This window comes from Pseudopodoces humilis, chromosome 2 (genome assembly GCF_049639895.1).
Source record: "Pseudopodoces humilis isolate 2021_Gansu_Grassland_sample_001 chromosome 2, ASM4963989v1, whole genome shotgun sequence".
Taxonomy (NCBI): Eukaryota; Metazoa; Chordata; class Aves; order Passeriformes; family Paridae; genus Pseudopodoces; species Pseudopodoces humilis.
In genome coordinates, this window is record NC_142201.1 from 102,794,843 (window position 1) to 102,814,234 (window position 19,392).

Consider the following 19,392-nt stretch of genomic DNA (forward strand, 5'->3'; position numbering starts at 1 on the left):
ATCATGTCGGCACACACAGCATCGCTAGTGACCCTGGCACCATCTTATTTTGGGTTTGCTGGAGGTTTTTTTAGACCTGCTAAGAAAGAGCCAGAGGATTTCCTGGAGCCGTAAATAGGCCAGTCTGATCTGCTGTCAGAGTCACGTTTACTGTGACTCAGGCAGGTCCCAGCCCTCGGCAGCACTTGCGGTTTCAGTGCAAAGTGCACAGCTGAGCAAGGCTCATCCTCGACCCAGCACTAACTGGACACTGCCGAGCCAGAGGCACCATGGGGTCCCCACAGCCAGTGACCCCTACACTTCGAGACACCAGCATCCCAGTGGTGCTGCTGGCATGTGGCCACAGTGCCACTTCCCTCAAACTTCTTGTCACAGTTCGGCTTTACTTCAGGCTCCAAGGACCAAGTGTCCAAGGAAGGAGCAACAGGAACCCAGGGCTGGCTGACCCCTGCGGCTCCTTGCTGGCAGCACCAGAGAAATCAGCAGCATGACAGAAATCAGCAGCACCCAGAACCTTCCCACTGGTCCCAGCAATCCCAACCAGCACTCCAAAAATCCCTGATTCAGAATAAAATTCTCTCTCCCACCTCCACACCTAGAAAGCCCTCATCTGTTATTGAAAATGGCTAAGTGATGCTGCTGGGTGACACTGCTGTCACCAGATCCCAGTGATGCCAGCACAGGCAGGCTCAACCCCAGCTGGGCACTGGCTCTGGAGAAGCAGAGGGAAACACAGTGACACCAGTATATGGAGCTCCCACAAATGCCCCCCATCCTGGCTAGAGCCAAGGAGCCACCACCAGTGTCACCCATTGATACCAGTGCCAACATCCCCAGTTGTTGTCCCAATGCCAGGACATCGATGCAGTGGTGGGGCAGACCTATCAGGAAAGGACAGCTGCACCAGCACTCACCACTGGCACTGTCCCAGCACTATCTGGGGTGGCTGAGGGCCCTCCTTGCTGCTCACCAGGGACAGGGACAAAACTCCAACAAGGGAAGCGCAGGATCTTCGGTGTGCCAGGCTGGCCCTTTGCCCTCACCAAGTAAATCATTCATCAGGCCTTTGCTAGGTTCCCTTCTTCAATCATTAATCATTTAACCTCTGTGCTAAACAAGACAAGGATATTCCAGAAGCAAAACCAACACAGGGAGATGCCGTAACCCATCTGGCTGCTGGGGATCAACCTTCACTGTGGCCCCTGCCAAGCCCAAATCCTCCCAGTGCTGACCCACTGCATTCCTCCCCAGGATTAAGCAACACCACAGGGGCTGTTTTGTAAGAGACTTAAAGGCTGGACAAATGGCGTGAGAAGGGAATGGCAAAGGCTGACAGCACCCTGGCACTGTGGTGCTGGTGCTCTGGGGGGGATAAGTCAGGATGCCAAAATACACGAGGACCAGACCCCTCAGCCCCATCCCAAACCCACACAACCCTCACTCTGCCAGTGCTGGGGATGAAGGATCTGGGGGTGCTTGGTGCTGGTCCCCTTTGTCTGGACCAAGGGGCTCAGCAAACCCCTCTACCCCCAAACTTGGGTACTGGCTGCTTTTCTGGGGGCTGCTGCAGCTACCCCAGCCCACCTCAGATGCCTTCAACTCACTCAACACAGCACATTTGAGATGCACTTCTTCTCCGAGCTGAGCATCCTGGCCCAGGCAGGAGCCCCCCAGGAAGCATGGGTGTGCCCACCCTCTGCATCCTACCACTGCTCTCAGGGCTTCCCAGCCCTCAGATGGGGCACTAATGAGGGCTGGGCTTGTTCAATTAAGGAGCTGTGTATGCCATGGAGTCTATGGGCTCTGACTGGGAGTGACAGGCGAGCTCCCTTCACTGGCTCCAGATTCCCCCAGGTAATCAGTGTTACCGCTAACGAGGTGCCAGGGATCGAGTAGTGTGACTAGGGCCATTAGTTTGTCACTGACAGAGCTGCACTCAGCACCCAAGCACCAGGTAATAAAGTGGTGGCCATCCCACAGCTCTTCCCTGCCTGTCCCTTTGATGGGACCCAAGATAATGGCCATGAGCCAGGAAAATCCAGCATAGGAGCCCTGTTAGGTGTCTGGCACCCACTTGATTGATCTAGTTCCCATTGCAATTCCTCCTCCCATGCAGGCAAACCCTGCCTACACCCCATGTTCCCCTTCCCCAGGTCTGTGGGCTCATTAATCAAAGAGAGATAATTACCAGAACATGGTCCCTCAGCTCAGCAGAAGGAGGTGGCTGGCCTGCCTGTGGTCCAGCTGGCGTGGTGGAGGTTTGCCCAGGGGTCTCTGCCTGCCCCAGTACTTCCTCAAACACCACCTCAGCAATAGGAAGTTTTCAGAAAGCCAAGCAGAGTTCTGAGCTGGGATGTGGTGCAATATCCACCCCAGGCCCCAGCAGAACTGTAAGGCCTCAGTGTGGTGATGCACCAACCACAGCCGCCGTAGGGGACAAGAAGGCCGGATCCTGAGGCGGTGAGAGCCCTGGGTGACAGAAGGACGGGGCAGGGCTTTCAGCAGGAGAGGAAGGAAGAGACAGGCAGGGTGATGTCTGGGAAGTGAGAGCTCACCACTACTGTGGCAGGAACCAGCTACCAAGGACGGGCTATTGTGGGGCAGCAGGAGAAGCCTGCTGGCCACTGGACAGAAAGGGACAAGCAGGCTGCCGTGTCCCACCACCCCAGGACCCCTGTGGATTCCCATGGAGGGCAGCAAGCTGTTACCCACCAGGATTCCTGTGGGCACAGGGGACAAAGCCGGGTGGCAGAAGGACCTGTGGGAACAGGGCTGGCCACCAGTGGCAGCGGGGCTCCTCAGTCGCCATGCTCCAGCAGCACTGGGCAACCGGTCTCACACCACAGCGATTTTTACCTTTTCCTGCCTAAATTAAGGAGAGATCATCAGACAAGGGGCCATGGCCATCCAGAATGAGGCCAATGCCACCAGTGTCCCTGCTGGATTCACCAGGGGGTGAATGTGATGTCCCCAACAGACCTATCTGCCAGGGCTACTTGCAGATTCCCCGCCCAGCTGGGAATCGAAACCCTGAAACTGCCCAAGCAGAATCCTCAGCAAGCAGCAAATACCCCAAAGCAAATGAAGAGTCCCAGGACAGCACCCAGCACCCCACAGACCCCTTCCCACCCAAACCCTCCAGACTCCACCTCAGTGGGTGCCCATCTGCTCAGCAGAGCCCAAGGTCTTCCTTCCTAGGAGGGTGAAGTTTTTTCATTTTCAAGATCTTCTCAGCCAAAGAAATTGCAAATGATATTCAAACCTCCCAGGCGCTGTTCAGGGATCAAGTTCAGGCTTGCAGAATCACAATCCAGAGGTGGAATTGCCTCTCTGAAGTCTCCTCCCTCTGCCATGAGTTTCCATCTCCAGATGGTTCATGTGCAGAAGCCAGAGGGTGCCTGGCTCCCTGCTCAGGGGCCTGAGGGCTCACACACACACCAGGGTGTGCCCTAACATGGGAACCACCCCGAGCCAGTTCTGTGTGCAGATGGAGGGTGTGCTTAGAGGTAGGTGGGCAGTGATGAGGTGGGTGAGAAGCCAGGGACAAGGGGGCAGGAAAACTGAGGGTTCTTCATTTCCCCAAGGTCCCACCTGCATTTTCCTTCCCCCATGAAAGTAAACCTGGGAAGGTGAAACATGTCCCAGGCTGTGACATCAACAAACAGATGAGCTTCCCAGCATTCCCTTACAGAGCATTGCTGCCTGCTTCACAAATCTAGCCAGAAAAGGGGCAAATACAGCCAGAAATGAGCAAATCCAGTCAAAAAAGCAGTAAATCCAAGCAGAAATGGGAAAATCCACCCAGAAAACAGGTAAATGTATCTGACAATGCTGTTGCTACCCACTGAGTTTCACTGGAGTGCTCTCAGCTCCTGACACACTTTATGAAAGCTGTCAGCAAATTAGGTCAGGAAGCCAAACCTCACATGCACAGCCACCCCAGAGGAGCCCAAATGTCCCAGGGTCTGGCGATGCTGGGGGAGGGGTCTGTGCCAACAGCTTGGCTGCGGAGGATGGGTCCCCCTGAGAAGCATGGCACCTCCTTCCTCCGTGAGAAATCAGCCCCATCACCCAACATCCAGCACTGAAACCATGCAGGTCCCTGTTTCACTTTCTCGTAAGTGGGAAGTGAAAGTGTCATGGGAAAGGGGTGACCCCTCCAGCTGTGGAAGGGGTGTCCCCTTTTCCAGCCCTGATGCCCTCCCGCCTCCTCTTCATGCTCATTGGGGTGCAACTCTACCCCATGCACAGGCTCTGTCCCCAGCAGCAGGGTCACACCATACCAGGGCCACCCCCCGGATCCCCCTGGCCACCACAGCACTGCAGACAAGCCAAGCCAAGCCAGGGGATGCTGCAGCAGGGACAGAAGTACAGGGATCGACAACCACATGCACCCACCCCCACTTTGCAAAAACCTTTCTGCACAGCCAGGCTCTCCCTCGCTTGCAGATTTCGGGGCCCATCTGCCAAGTTTCCCTAAGCATCAACCTCCCCACCACCAGAGTTCTGCCACAGGAACTGCATCACTCCCTACATGGGGAGTATCACTCCCTGCCTCCCACGAGACACCCCCAAAATCTCAAGGGCTCACCTTGTTCTGAGGCTAAGTTCTGGCAGCAAACGCCTCCTCAGTATTGCTCTAAATATCCCTATCCCTGATGTCCTGGCTGTGACCCATAATAATGCATCCCCAGTAGCTGCTGGAGCACCCCCAGAAAACCACTATCAGCTCTTGGAGGAGCTTTCATTGCTACCTTCCTCCCAGAATAGTCACCCACCCCCAGCACTCAGCTCTGTGCCTCCAAAAATTGGCTTTTGGGGCTGAACCCACAAATTAAAATTGCTGTCCCTGCAATGGTGCTAGACCTAGGATCTGCATGATCCAGTAATGACAAGCTGGTTCCATGGGACACTTTCACACTGCTGGGGCCATTGAGTTGGTGTTTGGGGTGCCCAGGGGCTGCAGATCCCCAGCAGAAAACAAATCTGCCAGCTGGACCCTCAGCTTCACCCCCAGCATCAGCAGCACAACCACCCAGTGTTCCCCAACACGTCCCTCACCCCAACCAGGCAGTAGGACCCCCGCAGTGGCCCAGGAATGAGGGCTATCAGCAATGCCAGGGCTCCCTGGAGACTGGGACTGAGCTGGGTTATACTGGGGCTGAGCTGGGGTCTGCTGTGGGGAGCTGGGGTTAAACTGGGGTTAAGGTTAAGGTAAGATGTGCTGGTATTGAGCTGGGAAGTGTTGGGGTGAATTGGAATATACTGGGGAGGAGCTGGGATGTGCTGGGGGGAGCTGGGGAGTACTGGCATTAAACTGGGACGAGCTGGGTTTGAGCTGTGCTGTGCTCAGGTGAACTGGGGTATATTGAGGTTCAGTGGGGGTGTGCTGGGAATAAATTTGGGTCTGCTTGGGGCAGCTGGGGGGTACCTGGGGAACACCAGAGTTCAACTGGAGTGTACTGGGGTTGAGCTGGGATTGAACTCGGGTGTGCTGGGGGTGAGCCGGTGTCTGGTGGGAGTGAACTGGGGTCTGCTGGGGGGAAACTGGAGCACGCTGGAATTGAACCAGGGTTGAGCTGAGATGTACTGGGATTGCGGTGGGGTGTTCTGGGGGTGAACTGGAACTGGAGCATGTTGCGGTTGAGATAAAATGTGCTGAGAGCGAGCTGGGGCATACTGGAAATTGGTTGGGGAGTACTGGGGCTGAGCTGGGGTCTACTGGGTTTAATCTGGGGCATGAGTGCCTAATCGCGGGGGGGAAGGGGGGGTGGCACACCGCTGTTGCAGCCGAGCAGGGGAACAATCCGTACTCCCCCCACCGCGCCAGCAGCTCCCAGTACCCCCGGTGCCGCCCCCCCACCCCAGCACTGTGTGCCCAGAGACCCACAGAAGCACGTGGAAAGAAACACGACCTCCCCCAGGAGAGAAACCCTGGCTGAGGAGGTGGAGTGCCCCCCCGAACCCCCACCCGAGCTGGGGTTGCCCCTGCAGCCCCCCTGGAGCTCCCGGTACCTCTGTCTGCTGGCAGCGGCGGCTCCCGGAGGATGCCGGGGCGCTTCCCGGGGCGGGGGCACTCAGGGCCCCCCTTGCCAGGCCCAGGCTTGTTCCCGCACGGAGCTTTGGCTGCCTCATGGAAACAGGATTCAAGGGGAAGACTGCCAGGACTTTCCCCAAAAAATAATAAATGGGTTGTGTGGGGGGGTTCTTGCCTCCCCACACGATTCCCAAGGTCTTGGTGGGGGGTAAGAAGGAGAGTGGGAGGGCTTGGGGACACGGAGGGGATGTGGGGTGTCCATGGCCAGCCCTCACGGCTGCCCAGCCTGGGACAATGGTCCTTTCATCCCGGCGCTCAGGGACCGGGACACGCTGGCTGCCTGCTCCGGGGGTGGGAAGGCCCCCCCGCTCGGCCCCTCGCCCACGCGAGGACACGGGCAGGAGGGGCCATGGCTCAGCCCCACAGTCGGGGTATGGTGCTCGGTGGGGCTCAGCCGGGGGGACGGTGTGAAATATCCCAAAAAGCTCCTCTATTGCCCGCATCCCCCCTACTCCTGGAATTGCCGCTCCCCCAGTCCATCGCAGCCGCCCGCTCCCCTATCCCACTCCTCGGAGCCATCACATCCCCCACGTTATCCCATCCTGCTTCCCAGAATCATCACATGCCCCTGCTCTCCTATCCTGGACCCTCGGGTCCATGCGGGGGTGAATACTCTCCCAGAGCCTTTGGCAGAGGATGAGGGTGCCATGGCCTCACCCGATTTGGGGGGTGTCACACAACAAAGTGCTGTCTGAGACCCCAGGGGCCAGCGGCAGTGCCCCAGCCTGATCCCCGAAGGGCTGAAGCCTCCCAGCAGCATTTCAGGGATCACCCATGTCAGTATCTGAGAATGTCCCCAGCACAATCCTGAGATCACTGCCCCCCTCCACATATCCTACCTGAGCCCCAGCTCTTCTCAACCCCTCTGGCACCAGGCATGTGCCAGAGCATTTTCCACCTCCTTTGGAGCCGTTTTTTCTCTCCGGTACCGCAACTCTGGGTCTCCGGCTGTACCTCTCAGAGCTGACAGACCTAAACCCTCCCCACGAGGGGCTTTACCCCATCACCTGCCCTGCTACATGTCCCCCTGGCTCCAGAGCCACTGCAGTATGTCCTGTATCCAATTCAGCTCCATTTTCAACCTGCCAGGGAGGGGGGTGGTGGCCAGGTTCCTTTTTAATTGGGTTCTATTTTTAATTGGGATCAGTGCAGGAGGGTGGGAGGGGGCGGAGGGTGTGGTGGGTGGAAATTAACAGGAGAAACGAGAAGCAAGTCCTTAGTGCCCACCCCAGCCCCACAGGTGACAGAGACACAGAGAATGGCACAAGCTGGACAATGCCAGCCACCAAGACCCTGCTGGGGTGCAGAGAAAGGCTGAGGCCTGCTGAGGTGTTGGGGTGCCAGAGCACTAGGAGGGCAGAAGTGGGGTGCACAAGCAGAAGGAGGAGCAGGAGACGAGTCCTGGGCTCCACAAAGGGCCCACAATCCCGGGGAGTGTCAGCTCTCTTCCCCAGGATTCTCCTCCTGGAGAAGCCAGAATGTATCCCCACAGAGTGCCCCCAAAGTTCAGCACCCAGTCTCCTCTCCAGAGGTGCTTTTGGGAGAAATGTACTGGTGGTACTGGCTTGGCTGAGACTGTGGGAAAACCAGCTACAAGGGTGTGTAGCCTCATCCCCAGTTAGTGAGTGCCCAGTGCAAATTCAGTTTAGGGATTTCTCCATCACCCTCTGGTGGCACCACCATCACTCACAGCCTCCCTGGAGGTCCTCACAACACCTGAGGGTCCCACCACCACCCACCATGAGCAGGGGGCCCCTGCCCGAGTGCACTATGGGGACAGGGATGGCTCCCAAAGGACCGAGGTGGGACAGAGGCTGAGTCCCTCTGGTGATTTAATTATTTTATTCCTAAATAATCAGCTCCGGTACAAGGTACAAAATCTCCCATCTCCCTGTGCACCCCCAGAAAAGGAGGGGGCAGGAGCATGGCCAAAGACCAGCTTCCAAACCCCCAGTCAAGGCCTCAAATTCCAGTGGAGGGAGGGTTCAGACACCCAGCTTGGAAAGGGTCCCCATCCTGGAAAGGTGTGGGAGGAGACAGGAACCTTCAGAGACCCATGGAACATCTGGGGGTGCCAGGAGCTCCCCCAAGTCCTCCCAATGTACGTGAAGATGCTGGGAGCCCCCAGAGACACTCAGCACACCTGGAGGTGCAAGCTTACCCCAAAACTTCCCCCAAACAAACCTGAAGATGCCGAGAGCCTGTAAGACCCCCCCCCCCCCCCCAATGTGTATGGAGATCCAAGGAGCCCCCAAAATACCCACCACAGCACATCTGGAGGTGCCATGAGCCCCCCAACTCCTCCCACATGCCTGAAGGTAAGACCAGAATATCCCCTCCAACATGCTGGAGGTGCCAGGAGCCTAGAAGCTTCCCCTCTACATGCTTGGAGATGCCAAAAAACCCCAAAGGCCCTCCTTCCCAGCATGCCAGGAGGTGCCAGGAGCCCCCCAAATTCCCTCTGCATAACCACAGGTGCAGGCAAGTGCCCAAGCACGCCCTGGAGGTCTGCTGAGGGTGGGGATCCCATGGGATGAAGGCAGTTCTGTTGGACCACAACAGAAATGAGGAGCAAGGATGGGGGGCAGAGGAGGAGTGCAGTGGAAGGATCTCCAGGGCTGAGGAGCAGGCACAGGGCTGCCCTTTTCCTCTGCTACCCGAGAAGCTGAAGGACACTTTGGGTTTGCCACCAATAGGGACAACGCTGGTGTCCCACGAGGGCTAAGTGACCAGACAACCTCCAGCTTCCCACCCTGGGGGACCCACTATGTCCCTGCTGTCCCCACACAGGGGTACAACAATGGGGGGGGGTCCCCCTGAACCCAAAGTGGGGGTGCATGTGTACAGGTGTGTGAGATAGAGACACAAACCATGTTGGAAGTGGGTGGGGGGACAGGGAGAGGAGCCCCCAGTGGGGCACATGTCAGGCTGTCCTAGCCAGGGGAACAAGCAGAGGAGTTCCCAGGGGAATCAGGTCAGGCTGTCCTCGTCACTGCCCTCGCCACGGTCCTCCTTGCTCTCGGCCAGGGAGCTCTCATCAATGTTTTCCAGGGAATCTGCATGCTGGAGGGAGAGCTCGGAGAGTGCCAAGGCTGGGAGTCGGCTCTGCTCCGGGTATAGCCAGGGCTTGAAGTGAGGGTCATGCTTCTGCTTCCACTCAGGGTACTTGAGGCATGCCTTGTACATTTTCTTCATCGCCTGGGAAGAAGAGTGAGATGGGCACAGAGACCCCTTGCTACCACACCAGACCCACCCCAGTGCCACAAACTCACCTTGGGGGCCAGGAACTGGGAAGATTTGTTCACCACCCACTTTGGTAAAGAACCTGGAGAGAAGGGAAGGGTGGCTGGGAGTGGGACCCCCAGCATCCCCCAGGTGCCTGAAAACCAGGACCCCCACACATGGGACCCCCACGGTACTCTCAATGGGGACATGTGGCTGGAGAGAGGGAACAGGGTTCTATCCATACTGCTCCCTGCTCTTGCAGAGGTCAAAAACAGTGATTTCAGCATTTTAGGTCCCTCTTCAACCCCTAAAAATAGAAGAGTTCAAGAGAACAGACCCAAGATGTTTTCTCCTGACGTTGCTCCATGCTCCGTGTCTGGCTCTGGCTGCATCCCGAGATGCTCCTGCTGATAAGCTCTTCCAAGCCCACCTCGAGCATATCTACAGGTCCTCCTGAACTCCCCTGAGCTCAACCTGAGACTTACTGAAGCCCTGCTACTGACCCTGCCCTGAAGTCCCCAGTGCCCCAGCTGAATCCCCACTGAGCTGCCCCCAGCCCAACCTGAGCTCCCACTGAGCCCCCATTAAATCCAAGTGAGTGCCCATTCAGCCCTCCCCCAGCCCACCTGAGCCCCCCAAGCTATTCTTGAGCCCCCACTGAGCCCAAAGCCCCTATTAAGCCCCAACAGAAGCCACCCTGAACTCCCAATGAGCCTACACTGAGAACCCATGAGACCCCCACTAAGCCTGCCCTGAGTTCCCCCAAGACCCCACTGACATGAGGGAAAGACTTGAGGGTGTTGAGCCCCAGGGCACAGAGCTGGGGGTTCCTTTCTTACCTTTGGGGTCTACCTGTGCCAGGTAGGTGATGGTGCAGCTCTTGGCACCCGTCCCCTCGATCAAGTAGCCTGTCTGGATGGAGACTGCCCGTACCATGTCCTTGCGGGGTGGGTATTTCTGTGGTGGGGAACAAGGAGGAAACATGAATCAGTGGCAGGGCAGGTGGGGTACAGCAGACACCAGCCAAAAGCTGGGCTGTCATGACCCCCTCAACTCTCCAACCTATCCCCCCAAGCTCTGAGTGAGCCCCAGCCCCAGCCCAACACCACAGGACCCCTGGTGCCCCGCTAAACTCACAGGATGCTTGACAGAGTAGTTCATGATGATGTAGTCAGAGCCCATGGGCAGCCAGGAGCGGAGTGTGACCACGTCCCGGTTCTTCAGGGGCTTGGGACACCTCCCTAGGGACAGCACCAGATGGGATGTTCCAGAGAGAGACACCGACCCTTAAGTATGGGATGCCCTCCAAATCCCCCCAAACTGGTATCCAGGCTCCTCCCCTTCAATACCAGACACCATGGATCCCCCAGATGCCAAACCCAAGGGTGGAGTGGTAGCAGCCCTGGGGTTCAGCCCTCCCCCAGGACCACCCAGATCCCCCCAGCCCCCTCCTCACAGGCGTAGTAGCCCACATCGGAGTTGGCCGTCAGCCTCCCGATGTCAAAGGTCTCGATGACATTGGTGTCCCACTTCTTGCGGTACTCGATGTCATGGAGCACGTCGTAGAGCGTCTCTGCCGGCACGTCCCTGCACTCCATCCTGCACTGCAAGGCAGGGGGCATGAGAGACCCACCAGGGGCCCCCAGGGTGGGACAGTGGCCATGGGGACCCCATGGCAGGTCAGCTGTGGAGACCCCCAAAAGGATGGCAGTGGGGACCTCGTGATGGGAGGATGGCCATTGGGACCCCCAGGTGGGAAGGTGGCTGTGGGGAACTCATAAGAGGACAGCAGTGGGGACCCCTGGGTGAGAGAGCAGCCATGGGGACCCCCAAGTGGGAAGGCAGCTGTGGGAAGTCCCAGTGAGCAGGGGGGGGTGGTGTCTCCTCTTAGATTTAAAACAACAAAAAAAAATCAACACAACCTCCTCCAAGAAGACCCGCATTCCAACCAGCAGCTCAGTTTGCCACCCAGAGCCACCCCATAGCACAGGCATGCAGGGCCTCAAGGCAGCGTGGAGCTGAGTCCTGGGTACTTAGGGGACCCTGCTTCCCACCTGCCCCCCTCCCCATCACTGTGGATGTGCTCCCCTCTAAGCAGCATCCCTGCACAGGGGAGCTGGGGGGAGCCAGTATGTAGGGCTCTGCCTGGTGCCTCAGGGCAGCATGGATCACACAGAAGGGGTTGGGGGGTGCAGAGTGGGGACCCGCTCCATAACCATGGCAGCCAGATCCAGGGAAGGCAAGGAGACAAAGAGAAAGGAGAAGGCGAGGGCAGCTACCCCTGTAGCAGGGATGCCATCTGCTGAGCTCAAGGGTGCTAGAGCCAAGCATAGGGCAAAGAGCAGCCAGCAGCCTGTTCCTGGGAATGCCACCGGCTCCTGTTTTTCCCCAAGGATGGCACCAGCTCTTCCTGCACCCCAGACCCTGCGGTTCAGGATTTAGGGGTTGCCCAAGCACATGGAACTAGAGACCCCCCAGCACTGGGAAGAGGGACAGAAGTACCCAGCAATGGGGCACAGCCTCACATGGCCCCTTGGTGGGATACAGCCATGGAGCCTGTTCCCCCACAGCACTCATCCTCAATCCCATCCTTGCCCCACAGAGCCCACCCCCACACTGCTCATCCTCAACCCCACAGACCCATCCCTGCCCCATGCAGTCTGTCCCCAACCTCACAGTGCTTATCTTCAAACTCAGAGACTCATGTCTGCTCCACAGAGCCCATCTCCAGCTCCTCCATTCACCCAAAAACTTGTCTGGGAACACCCACCCCTGCAGGGCAGTTCAGGGGAGAGCCTGCCTGGATGACTTGCTTGGAGAACCCTTGCTCCCACCTGCACCCAGGCCAGCCAGGCACCATGCTCAGGTGGATTATTCCCAGAGCAGCAAGGCTGGTCAAGCCAGTAGTGCAGGACCTGCCCTGCAGGTGACTCATATGCCAGGGGGGGTGCTAGGGGGGTCGCAGCAGGAGAGGGGATGGTGCCACCTGGGAAGCGCCCGCAAACGCACGCCCCAACCCTGAGTCAATATTGACTAATGGGGTGAGGAGGAGAAGGAGAAGGAGGAGGAAGAGATTAAGTCCCCAGGGCTGAGGTTATGCTGTGCCCAAGGGAACACAGAATGAGTGCCAGACTGGACAGAAGCAGATTCAAAGGGGAGACCCGCCACCCCTGCCTGGAGCAGTGGTGAGGGCACCAAGGGGGTCTCCAAGCTCAGCCACATTGGTGGCTTCACCCCAGATCCTTCCGCTGCATCCTACAGGATGGCTCCTGGCCATCTTGTGGGAACAGCCTATTTAGAGAGGAAACCATATTCCCTGGGAGATCTCAGATGCCCAGACACCGACTCACTGCCCCACTGGGTAGGATGGGGTGTCCTGGCCGGGTTACCCCAACCCGTAGCCAGTCCCAAGGCCACCAAATGTCCCACTGAGAAATCAGCCATGGCGCCAACTTGTTCCCAGACTCCAGAAAACAGGTTAAACGGGAGCTGCATCCCTAATGGAGGGGGGCGGGGAGGAGGGGGCGGCAGCCTCAAAGCAGGGCGAGACCTTCAGGTTCCACTTAACTAAGCAAGGAATGCAGGAGGAATCCAGGATAAATTTAGGGGAAACCAGCTGTGGGAAGCTGCAGAAAATCACCAGCACCCACGCAGAGACCCCCAGTGTGAGTGGCAAACCCCTGGGCAGCACCTTGCCATGCCACATCAGCAATGACGCATGTGTCCATGCCTTCAAAATCCAGCAGGAGCATCTGATCCTGGGAGGGATGGTAGGCCTGGGTGCTGCTGGGGACCATGACATGGGGACAAGTACAGCTACCCCACAGCGTCTCCAATACCCAGTGGCACATGGAATCAACACATTAAGACACCGCAGGACCTTTCCGAGCAGGATTTTTCCAGGAGGGCATGGAAAGGGGCAGGACCTGGCTCAGTGATCCCCAGAGGCAAAAGACAGCTCCAGGTGCTGTGGTGGGAGCAGCTGTGCCAGGACATCCTGGAGTGGGCTGGGTCCCTGCCATGCCAACGTGGCACACTGGGATTGTGGAACAGGCAGGGGACGCACCCAAACGCCACCTCAGTCCGGGGGATGTTTTGGGATGCAACCCCCAAGAGCAAGCAGCAGGGCTGGGGGACACAAGGAGCTTGGGGTGGGGGGGTCAAGATGAACTGTCCCACAGAGCCATGCCACTGCCATCACTCCTGGATGCCACAGTGATGGATGCCCTGCATCCCACCCGCCACTGGTACCCACCTCTGTGGCGATGGGGTAGGGTGAAAGTGGCACCAGTGACTCCCTACCCTAGAGACCACCATCCCCCCTCCCAGGGCTCACTGCTGCCACCAGGGCACAACGGGGACCTGTTCCTGGGTCACGGCTGCCCAAACTTCCCCAGCACGCTACGGTGGAAGCAACCCAGCGGTTCCATGGCAGGACCAGGGCACAGCCAGTGCCAGTGCCCCAGGGACAGGTTTCCCCATCAGTGCCAGTGCCAACTGCTCGCATGGCTGCTGCAGAGCAGTGTGTGAGCAGGCCGCATCGTCACTGCTGCCACCGTCGTCACTGCTGCCACCGTCACCACCACCACCACCACCCGGGCTTGACACCACGGCAAGGGCAATGCCACCCACTACACTAGGACAGCCTCATGGAGGTGCCACCAGGGACAGGGACACCAGCCAGAGACTCCAGTGTAACCCCATCTGGACACTGCTCCTGTCTCAAGTTGTCCCTTGGAATCCCAGTGTCCCCACTTTGCCAGAGGGAAGAGCCAGGATGAGCATGCACCTGCCTCTGCCAGCACCGTGGCACTAAGAGAGAAGGGACCCACGGGGAAATGCAATGGGGACACAGGGTGCTCTGGGCAAGGGGACAAGCCCAGTGATAGCAGACCAGTGGCTGCAGGCTCTAAGGAGTCCCCCAGTCCAGCCCTGGTGTGCGGCAAGCATGGGAGGTGCATTCCCAATGGGTGAAGTGGGGAGAAGCAGCACCCAGGACCCATGGCACCACACACCCTGGGGATTCCTGTCTGTCCCTGGCTGAGCCCCCAGTCCCCCCTGCACAGCCCTCAGGGGTGCCTACTTGTCCCTGGCTCGGCCCTGGAGTTGTGTTTGTCCTGGGGTCCCCACTCCCCCACAGACTTCCCATTTGTCCTAATGTACCAGTTAACCCCACCTGTCCTGAGGTCCCTGCTGGCCATCAGGGGCCAGCTCGGCCAAGTCCCCACTCGCCCCAAGGCACTGCATCACCTGAGGGACCCCAGTATTCCCTGGGATTCCCACTCGCTCCTGGGTGGTGGATCAACTCCCGAGTTCTCACTCACTGTAGGGTCCCCCAGTCCCCTTTCCCTGTGGGGTCCCCGCTCCTTCCCCACAAGCACAAGGTGCGGCATCGCCCCAGGGTCCCTCCTGCCTCCAGGTCCCCGGCGGGGTCACCGCGCCACCCTCTTGCCGCCGGGTACGCCAGTCCCGGGGTGATGCCGGGGCGGGGGGATCTCACCGCGGATCGGGGGTGCCCAGGGTGGGTGGGGATGTCTCACCGTGTACCAGGGAGTGCCGGGCGGGAGGTCTCACCTTGATCTTGTGGAGGGCGCGCTCGGGCTCCAGCAGCTGCACCCAGACCCCCACCCCGCCCTTGCTGTAGGTGAGGCTCCAGCCGCGCTCCGACTCGCACTGCGCCCGGAACGCCCCGAAGTCCCGGTCGTCAGGGATCTGCACGCTGTCGCGACCCGACATGCCGCCGTCGTGACCCGACATGGCCCCGGAACGCCCGCCGGTGCCGGTGCCGGTGGCGCGGGAGGTGCCAGCCCCTACGGCGGCATTACGGGGCGCGGGGCGCGATGGGACCGGGAGAGGCGGGCCCGGGGCGGGGCCGGGGCGGGAAGCACCGGGGGGCGGGAGCGGGGGGAGACCGGCGAGAAAACAGCGGTGACCGGGAGCAAGGGCAGCCCGAGGGAGAGCGGAGCAGCCCAGGTTGGCGGGGTACCGGGAGCAGCTGAAGGACACGGGTGCAGAGAGTTGTGGCACTTGCAGGGATACCTGCACTGTGTGCCAGGGAAGGTTTAGGTTGGATATTAGGAAAATTTCTTCACTGAAAGGGTTGTCCAGCCCTGGCACTGGTAGAGTCCCCATCTCCGGAGAGGTTTAAGAGAACATGTAGCTGTGGCACGTGAGGACATGGGTTAATAGTGGCCTTGTCAGTACTGCGGGGGTGGTTGGACTCAATGGTCTCAGCAGGCTTTTCCAAGCCAGTTGGGGTAGGAGGGGACACAGGTGCAGGACAGAGACACACAGGCTACCTCCAGGTTGTGGGTCACCCTGATGTGACGCTGTCACTGCGAGCCCATGCCCTGTACCTGTGCAGCACATAAGCATTATCATCCTTTGTGCCAGTGCTGGGCCTTGCCATGGCATCCCCACGGTGCCGTGGCCAGGAGCGGGTGGGCATGCTGCCATTGGCAGTGCTGACTAGGATGTTATTTTTGGAAGAGCTGAGGCTCTGGCTCCCATCCAGCTCTGAAAATGCTGCCGACTCAGGATTTCTTTCTTTCCACTTGGGAATACCGGGGAACCCTCTTCCAGCTCCCATGAATAACTGTGTAAATGATGACAGAGCAATGTGGCATGTACCTAGACTGGCAAAGCAAAGTCTGTCTCAGTAGCAGGAATGTGGGACGGAGCCCCTTTATCCAGGATGAGGCCCTTCCAGGGATGCAATAGCTGAAGGGATAGGAGAGCACAGGGATGTCACCATACTCAGCACCTGTGAGGAGACAGAGACCTGGCATCACGTGGCTCACCATGCCACACCACTGCTCCCAGCATCCTCACCTGGGAAAAGGAGCCAAGAGAATCTCTGACATCCTATCCTACTGGAAGTGGACATCTGCAGTGGATAGCTGGGGACAAACTGCTGTGGCTGGTGCAGGTGGACCCTCTCCCCTCATTCTTCTCTCCCTGCCCTTTCTGGCAGCTCTGCTGTGAAAGCCTGGGCTGTTCCCATCTTGTATTCAGGGAAGCAGAAAGGTGAAAGCCGTCACACTACAGCCCTTCCCAGCCCCCAGCAGTCCTGATGCTGGAAGCAGGAGCACCAACATTCCCAGCCAGCCCAGCCATGTGGCATCATATGCCATGCCCAGTCTAGAACACAGGTGACATGGGAGTCATGGGGTAGGGAGGATAGGCTGGGGGAATGGGGTATCTGAGCTGAAGGAACTAGGGAGCTGGGGAAACTGTGCTGGGGAACTGGGCTGTTGCAGCTGGGAGAAGTTGGGAAGCTGGGCTGGGGAGCTGGAGAGACTGGGCTGGGTACCTGGGAGAACTGGGCTGTTAGAGCTGGAAGAATGGACTGAGCAAGGGGAGCCAGCAGTCAGTCTGGGGAAGCTGGGCTGGGGAACGGGGAGCATGGGGCTGATCGAGCTGGAAGAAGTAGGCTGGGGATCTAGAAGCAGTGAGCTAATGGAATTGGAAAACTGGGAACAATGAGTTGATGCAGCTGGGTGAGCTGGGCTGGGGAAGTGGGAGCACTGAATTGATGGAGCTGGGAAACTGGGAGCACTGGGTTTTCTGTAACAACTCCCAGTCCTGGTGGCCCCAGTCTGGATGCAGAAATGTCCATTTCTGACACCCTCCCCCACATTCCTGGGTCTTTCCCAGCTCCCTGGCTCCTGATTCTTATTCCTGCTCCACCATCCACATCTGCCAGTAGTATGCAGAACTAAATCTAGGAATCAGTAATGCAGGCAACAAACCCAAGTCTTATAAATAAAAGTTGTTTGTTTTTTTTTTAAATCAAATCCTTAAAATGTATCTTCTTAGCAGCTGTTTAATCCAGAAGTTTGTGGGACCCTGTGGAAGTGCTGGAGTGCTGGTGGGATGGCAAACTGGGCAAACAGCTGCTGGGATAATGGGAGGAAATGGAGGGAATTGGGTTGAAACAGGAGGAAATGGGAATTGCTGGTGGCAGATCCTGAGGTGGGAAAGGGCTGTGGGCAACTTTGTAGGACAGCATGCACACAAACGTGCACTGACACACACCTGCATGCGTCCCCCAGAGACATCCACTCTCAGCCCAGCCTGCAGCAGATGCCCGGGATTCATGCCACGAGATGTGCAAGTCCTGCCTGGGGGTACAAGTGCTGCAGGTGTGTGCACGGCTGCACGAGGGATGTGTACGCAGGAGAACATGCGTGTGCACACGTGCGGCACTGCGTGTGTGCATGTAGAAACACCCCTGTGCGTGCGACTGCACACGTGTTTGTGCGCACCTCTGCGCACGATGTGTGTGCATACACGTGTGTGCCCGTGCATGTGTGATGCAGGTGTGTCTATGTGTGACGTGTGATATGTGTTTGGCGTTTGTTAGCGCGCGTTTGTCCGTCTCGAACCTCTCCCCGCCGCACTGGGCCTCCTACCGGAGCCCGCCAGCCACTTCCCGGCGTGTCAGCCGATGCCGCTTTCCCGGCATGCCCCGGGCAGGCCGCGCCATGGCGCCTCCTGGGGGTTGTAGTCCGCCGCGGCGGATAAGCGAGGCCGCAGGCCGCCGTGCGGACTATATCTCCCGGCATGCCTTGCGCACCGCCTGCCTCAGGCTCCGCCGGCCGGGGGGCGCCATCTTGGTTCGCCGGCCGCAGAGACGTGGGGGGGTAAGGTGCGAGCGGCGCAGCGGGAGGACCGAGGGGAGTATGCTGGCCTCTCTGGCGTTCCGCACGCTGCCACAGGGGCTGCCGCGGCTCCTCCGGGCGCAGCCACGGTGGTCGCCGCCACGTGCGACCTACGGGACTGCGGCGGCGGCTGTGGCAGAGGCGGCAGGGGCCGCCCGACCGCGGCTACTGCCGGTATTGGCCGCCAGGGGGCGGCGTGGACTCGCGCCGGCGCCAAGAGCGAGGCTGCCGTGGTGGATCGCTGTCTGCAGGGGGCGACAGAGGGGCCCGCTGGGGGGACCCCCGCTAGCGGGGCCGGCCCCCGGGGGCTCTCCGCTACCTGTTCCGCCAGGCCCCGCTTCAGCAATGGGGCCAGGCCCAGGGGGCTCTCCCGTGGTTAATGGGACAGGCCTAAAGGGGCTCACCACAGCGGAGAGGCCAGGGCTGCCTGCTCCAGGCCTGGCCCCACTGCAGACCCCCCGGCCACCTGCCACCGGCCTGGCCAGCACTGGCTGCCTTGTGCCGGGAACACCGTCCAGCCTCATGGCATCCCTCAGAGAGCCGACGCCATGGCCTTCGGGTGCAGAGCAGCACTGCTGTCATGCGGGAGACCCCGGTGGGCATCAGAGTGGAGCTGAGAGCTGCTCCCCGGGAGCAGGGCTGCCTGCCCTCATCACTGCGCTGGCTTACTGCTACCTTCGGGACCGTCTGTCCAAGGGTGACTATCGCTGCTGGGACCGGCCCCGGGGCGGGAGGAGTGGGCTGCAGGAGAGAGAATCCTGTGCCCTTTGGGAGGGGATGTAGAGTCAGTCCCTCCTTGGGGATGGAACCTGCCTGCTGGCTGTGACCTGGAAAACTCTCCAGAGAAGGGGTTATCCTTAATGCTTTAGTGCATAAAGGGGCTCCAAGAGACCTAAAGAGACATGGGTCTGGAGAGACAGGGTAAGGAGGAATGGTTTCCCACTGAGTGGCTTCTTCTAACCCTGAGGGCAGGCTTTGACAGAATATTGGGAAGAAATTCTTGCTTGTGAGGTTTGGTGAAGCCCTGGCAGAGGTTCCCCAGAGAAGCTTGGCTGCCCTATCTCTTGGAAGCGTTCATGGACCTGTTGGACAAGGCTGGGAGCAGTGTGATCTGGTAGAAGGAGTCCCTTCTTATGGCAGAGAGGTGGAATAAGATAAGCTTTAAGGTCCCTCCCAACTCAAGCCAGCTCTCATCCCATCTCTCAGAGCTGGGTGCTGTTCTTCCCTTCTCTAGCCAGGGGGTGTCATTCTGACTCTGTGGTAGGAACACTACTGTGGTATCTGGAAACCTCTGTCTGAGGCTGACACCTTGGGGTGACAGTGTCCACTGCCCTGGGATGCCTGCTGCTCCCGCAGCCCCCTGTTCTCAGGGTGTGTGATGTGGGGCTGGAGTCAGTCACCAAGACA

General features: G+C 58.9%; 3 protein-coding genes across 13 annotated transcripts in view; 1 reads left to right on the top strand and 2 right to left on the bottom strand.

Moving 5' to 3' along the window:
* ARAP1 (ArfGAP with RhoGAP domain, ankyrin repeat and PH domain 1) overlaps positions 1–7,044 on the bottom strand; it is a 35,965-nt gene extending 28,921 nt beyond the window's left edge. For 4 of the 9 annotated variants that reach the window (XM_014253611.2, XM_088051255.1, XM_014253612.2 and 1 more), the window contains exon 1: positions 2,189–2,305. The gene's annotated coding sequence lies outside the window, so the exon portion shown is untranslated. Of the gene's footprint in view, positions 1–970; positions 1,102–1,584; positions 1,690–2,188; positions 2,306–6,015; positions 6,039–6,936 lie in introns of those variants that run through there. The other 5 variants (XM_088051252.1, XM_088051250.1, XM_088051251.1 and 2 more) reach the window with 5 other exon arrangements.
* An 878-nt stretch (positions 7,045–7,922) lies between these two features.
* STARD10 (StAR related lipid transfer domain containing 10) lies at positions 7,923–15,150 on the bottom strand. 2 transcript variants are annotated; one of them, XM_005524139.3, is made up of 6 exons: positions 14,897–15,150; positions 10,779–10,926; positions 10,460–10,563; positions 10,162–10,279; positions 9,370–9,422; positions 7,923–9,295 (listed from the first exon to the last, which is right to left on the bottom strand). In XM_005524139.3, the coding sequence occupies exons 1-6, from the start codon at positions 15,077–15,079 to the stop codon at positions 9,068–9,070; spliced, it is 834 nt and encodes a 277-aa protein (XP_005524196.2). In that variant the 5' UTR covers positions 15,080–15,150; the 3' UTR covers positions 7,923–9,067. The 2 variants fall into 2 exon arrangements, with proteins under 2 accessions (XP_005524196.2, XP_087908284.1); XM_088052158.1 differs by having other exon boundaries at positions 10,779–10,921; positions 14,897–15,013.
* Positions 15,151–17,954: 2,804 nt separating this feature from the next.
* Positions 17,955–19,392, top strand: part of CLPB (ClpB family mitochondrial disaggregase) — a 73,962-nt gene continuing 72,524 nt past the window's right edge. For both annotated transcript variants that reach the window (XM_005524138.3, XM_014253517.2), the window contains exon 1: positions 17,955–18,682. In XM_005524138.3, coding sequence (XP_005524195.3) covers positions 18,007–18,682 — 676 coding nt within the window. In that variant the 5' untranslated portion in view covers positions 17,955–18,006. The remainder of the gene's footprint in view (positions 18,683–19,392) is intronic.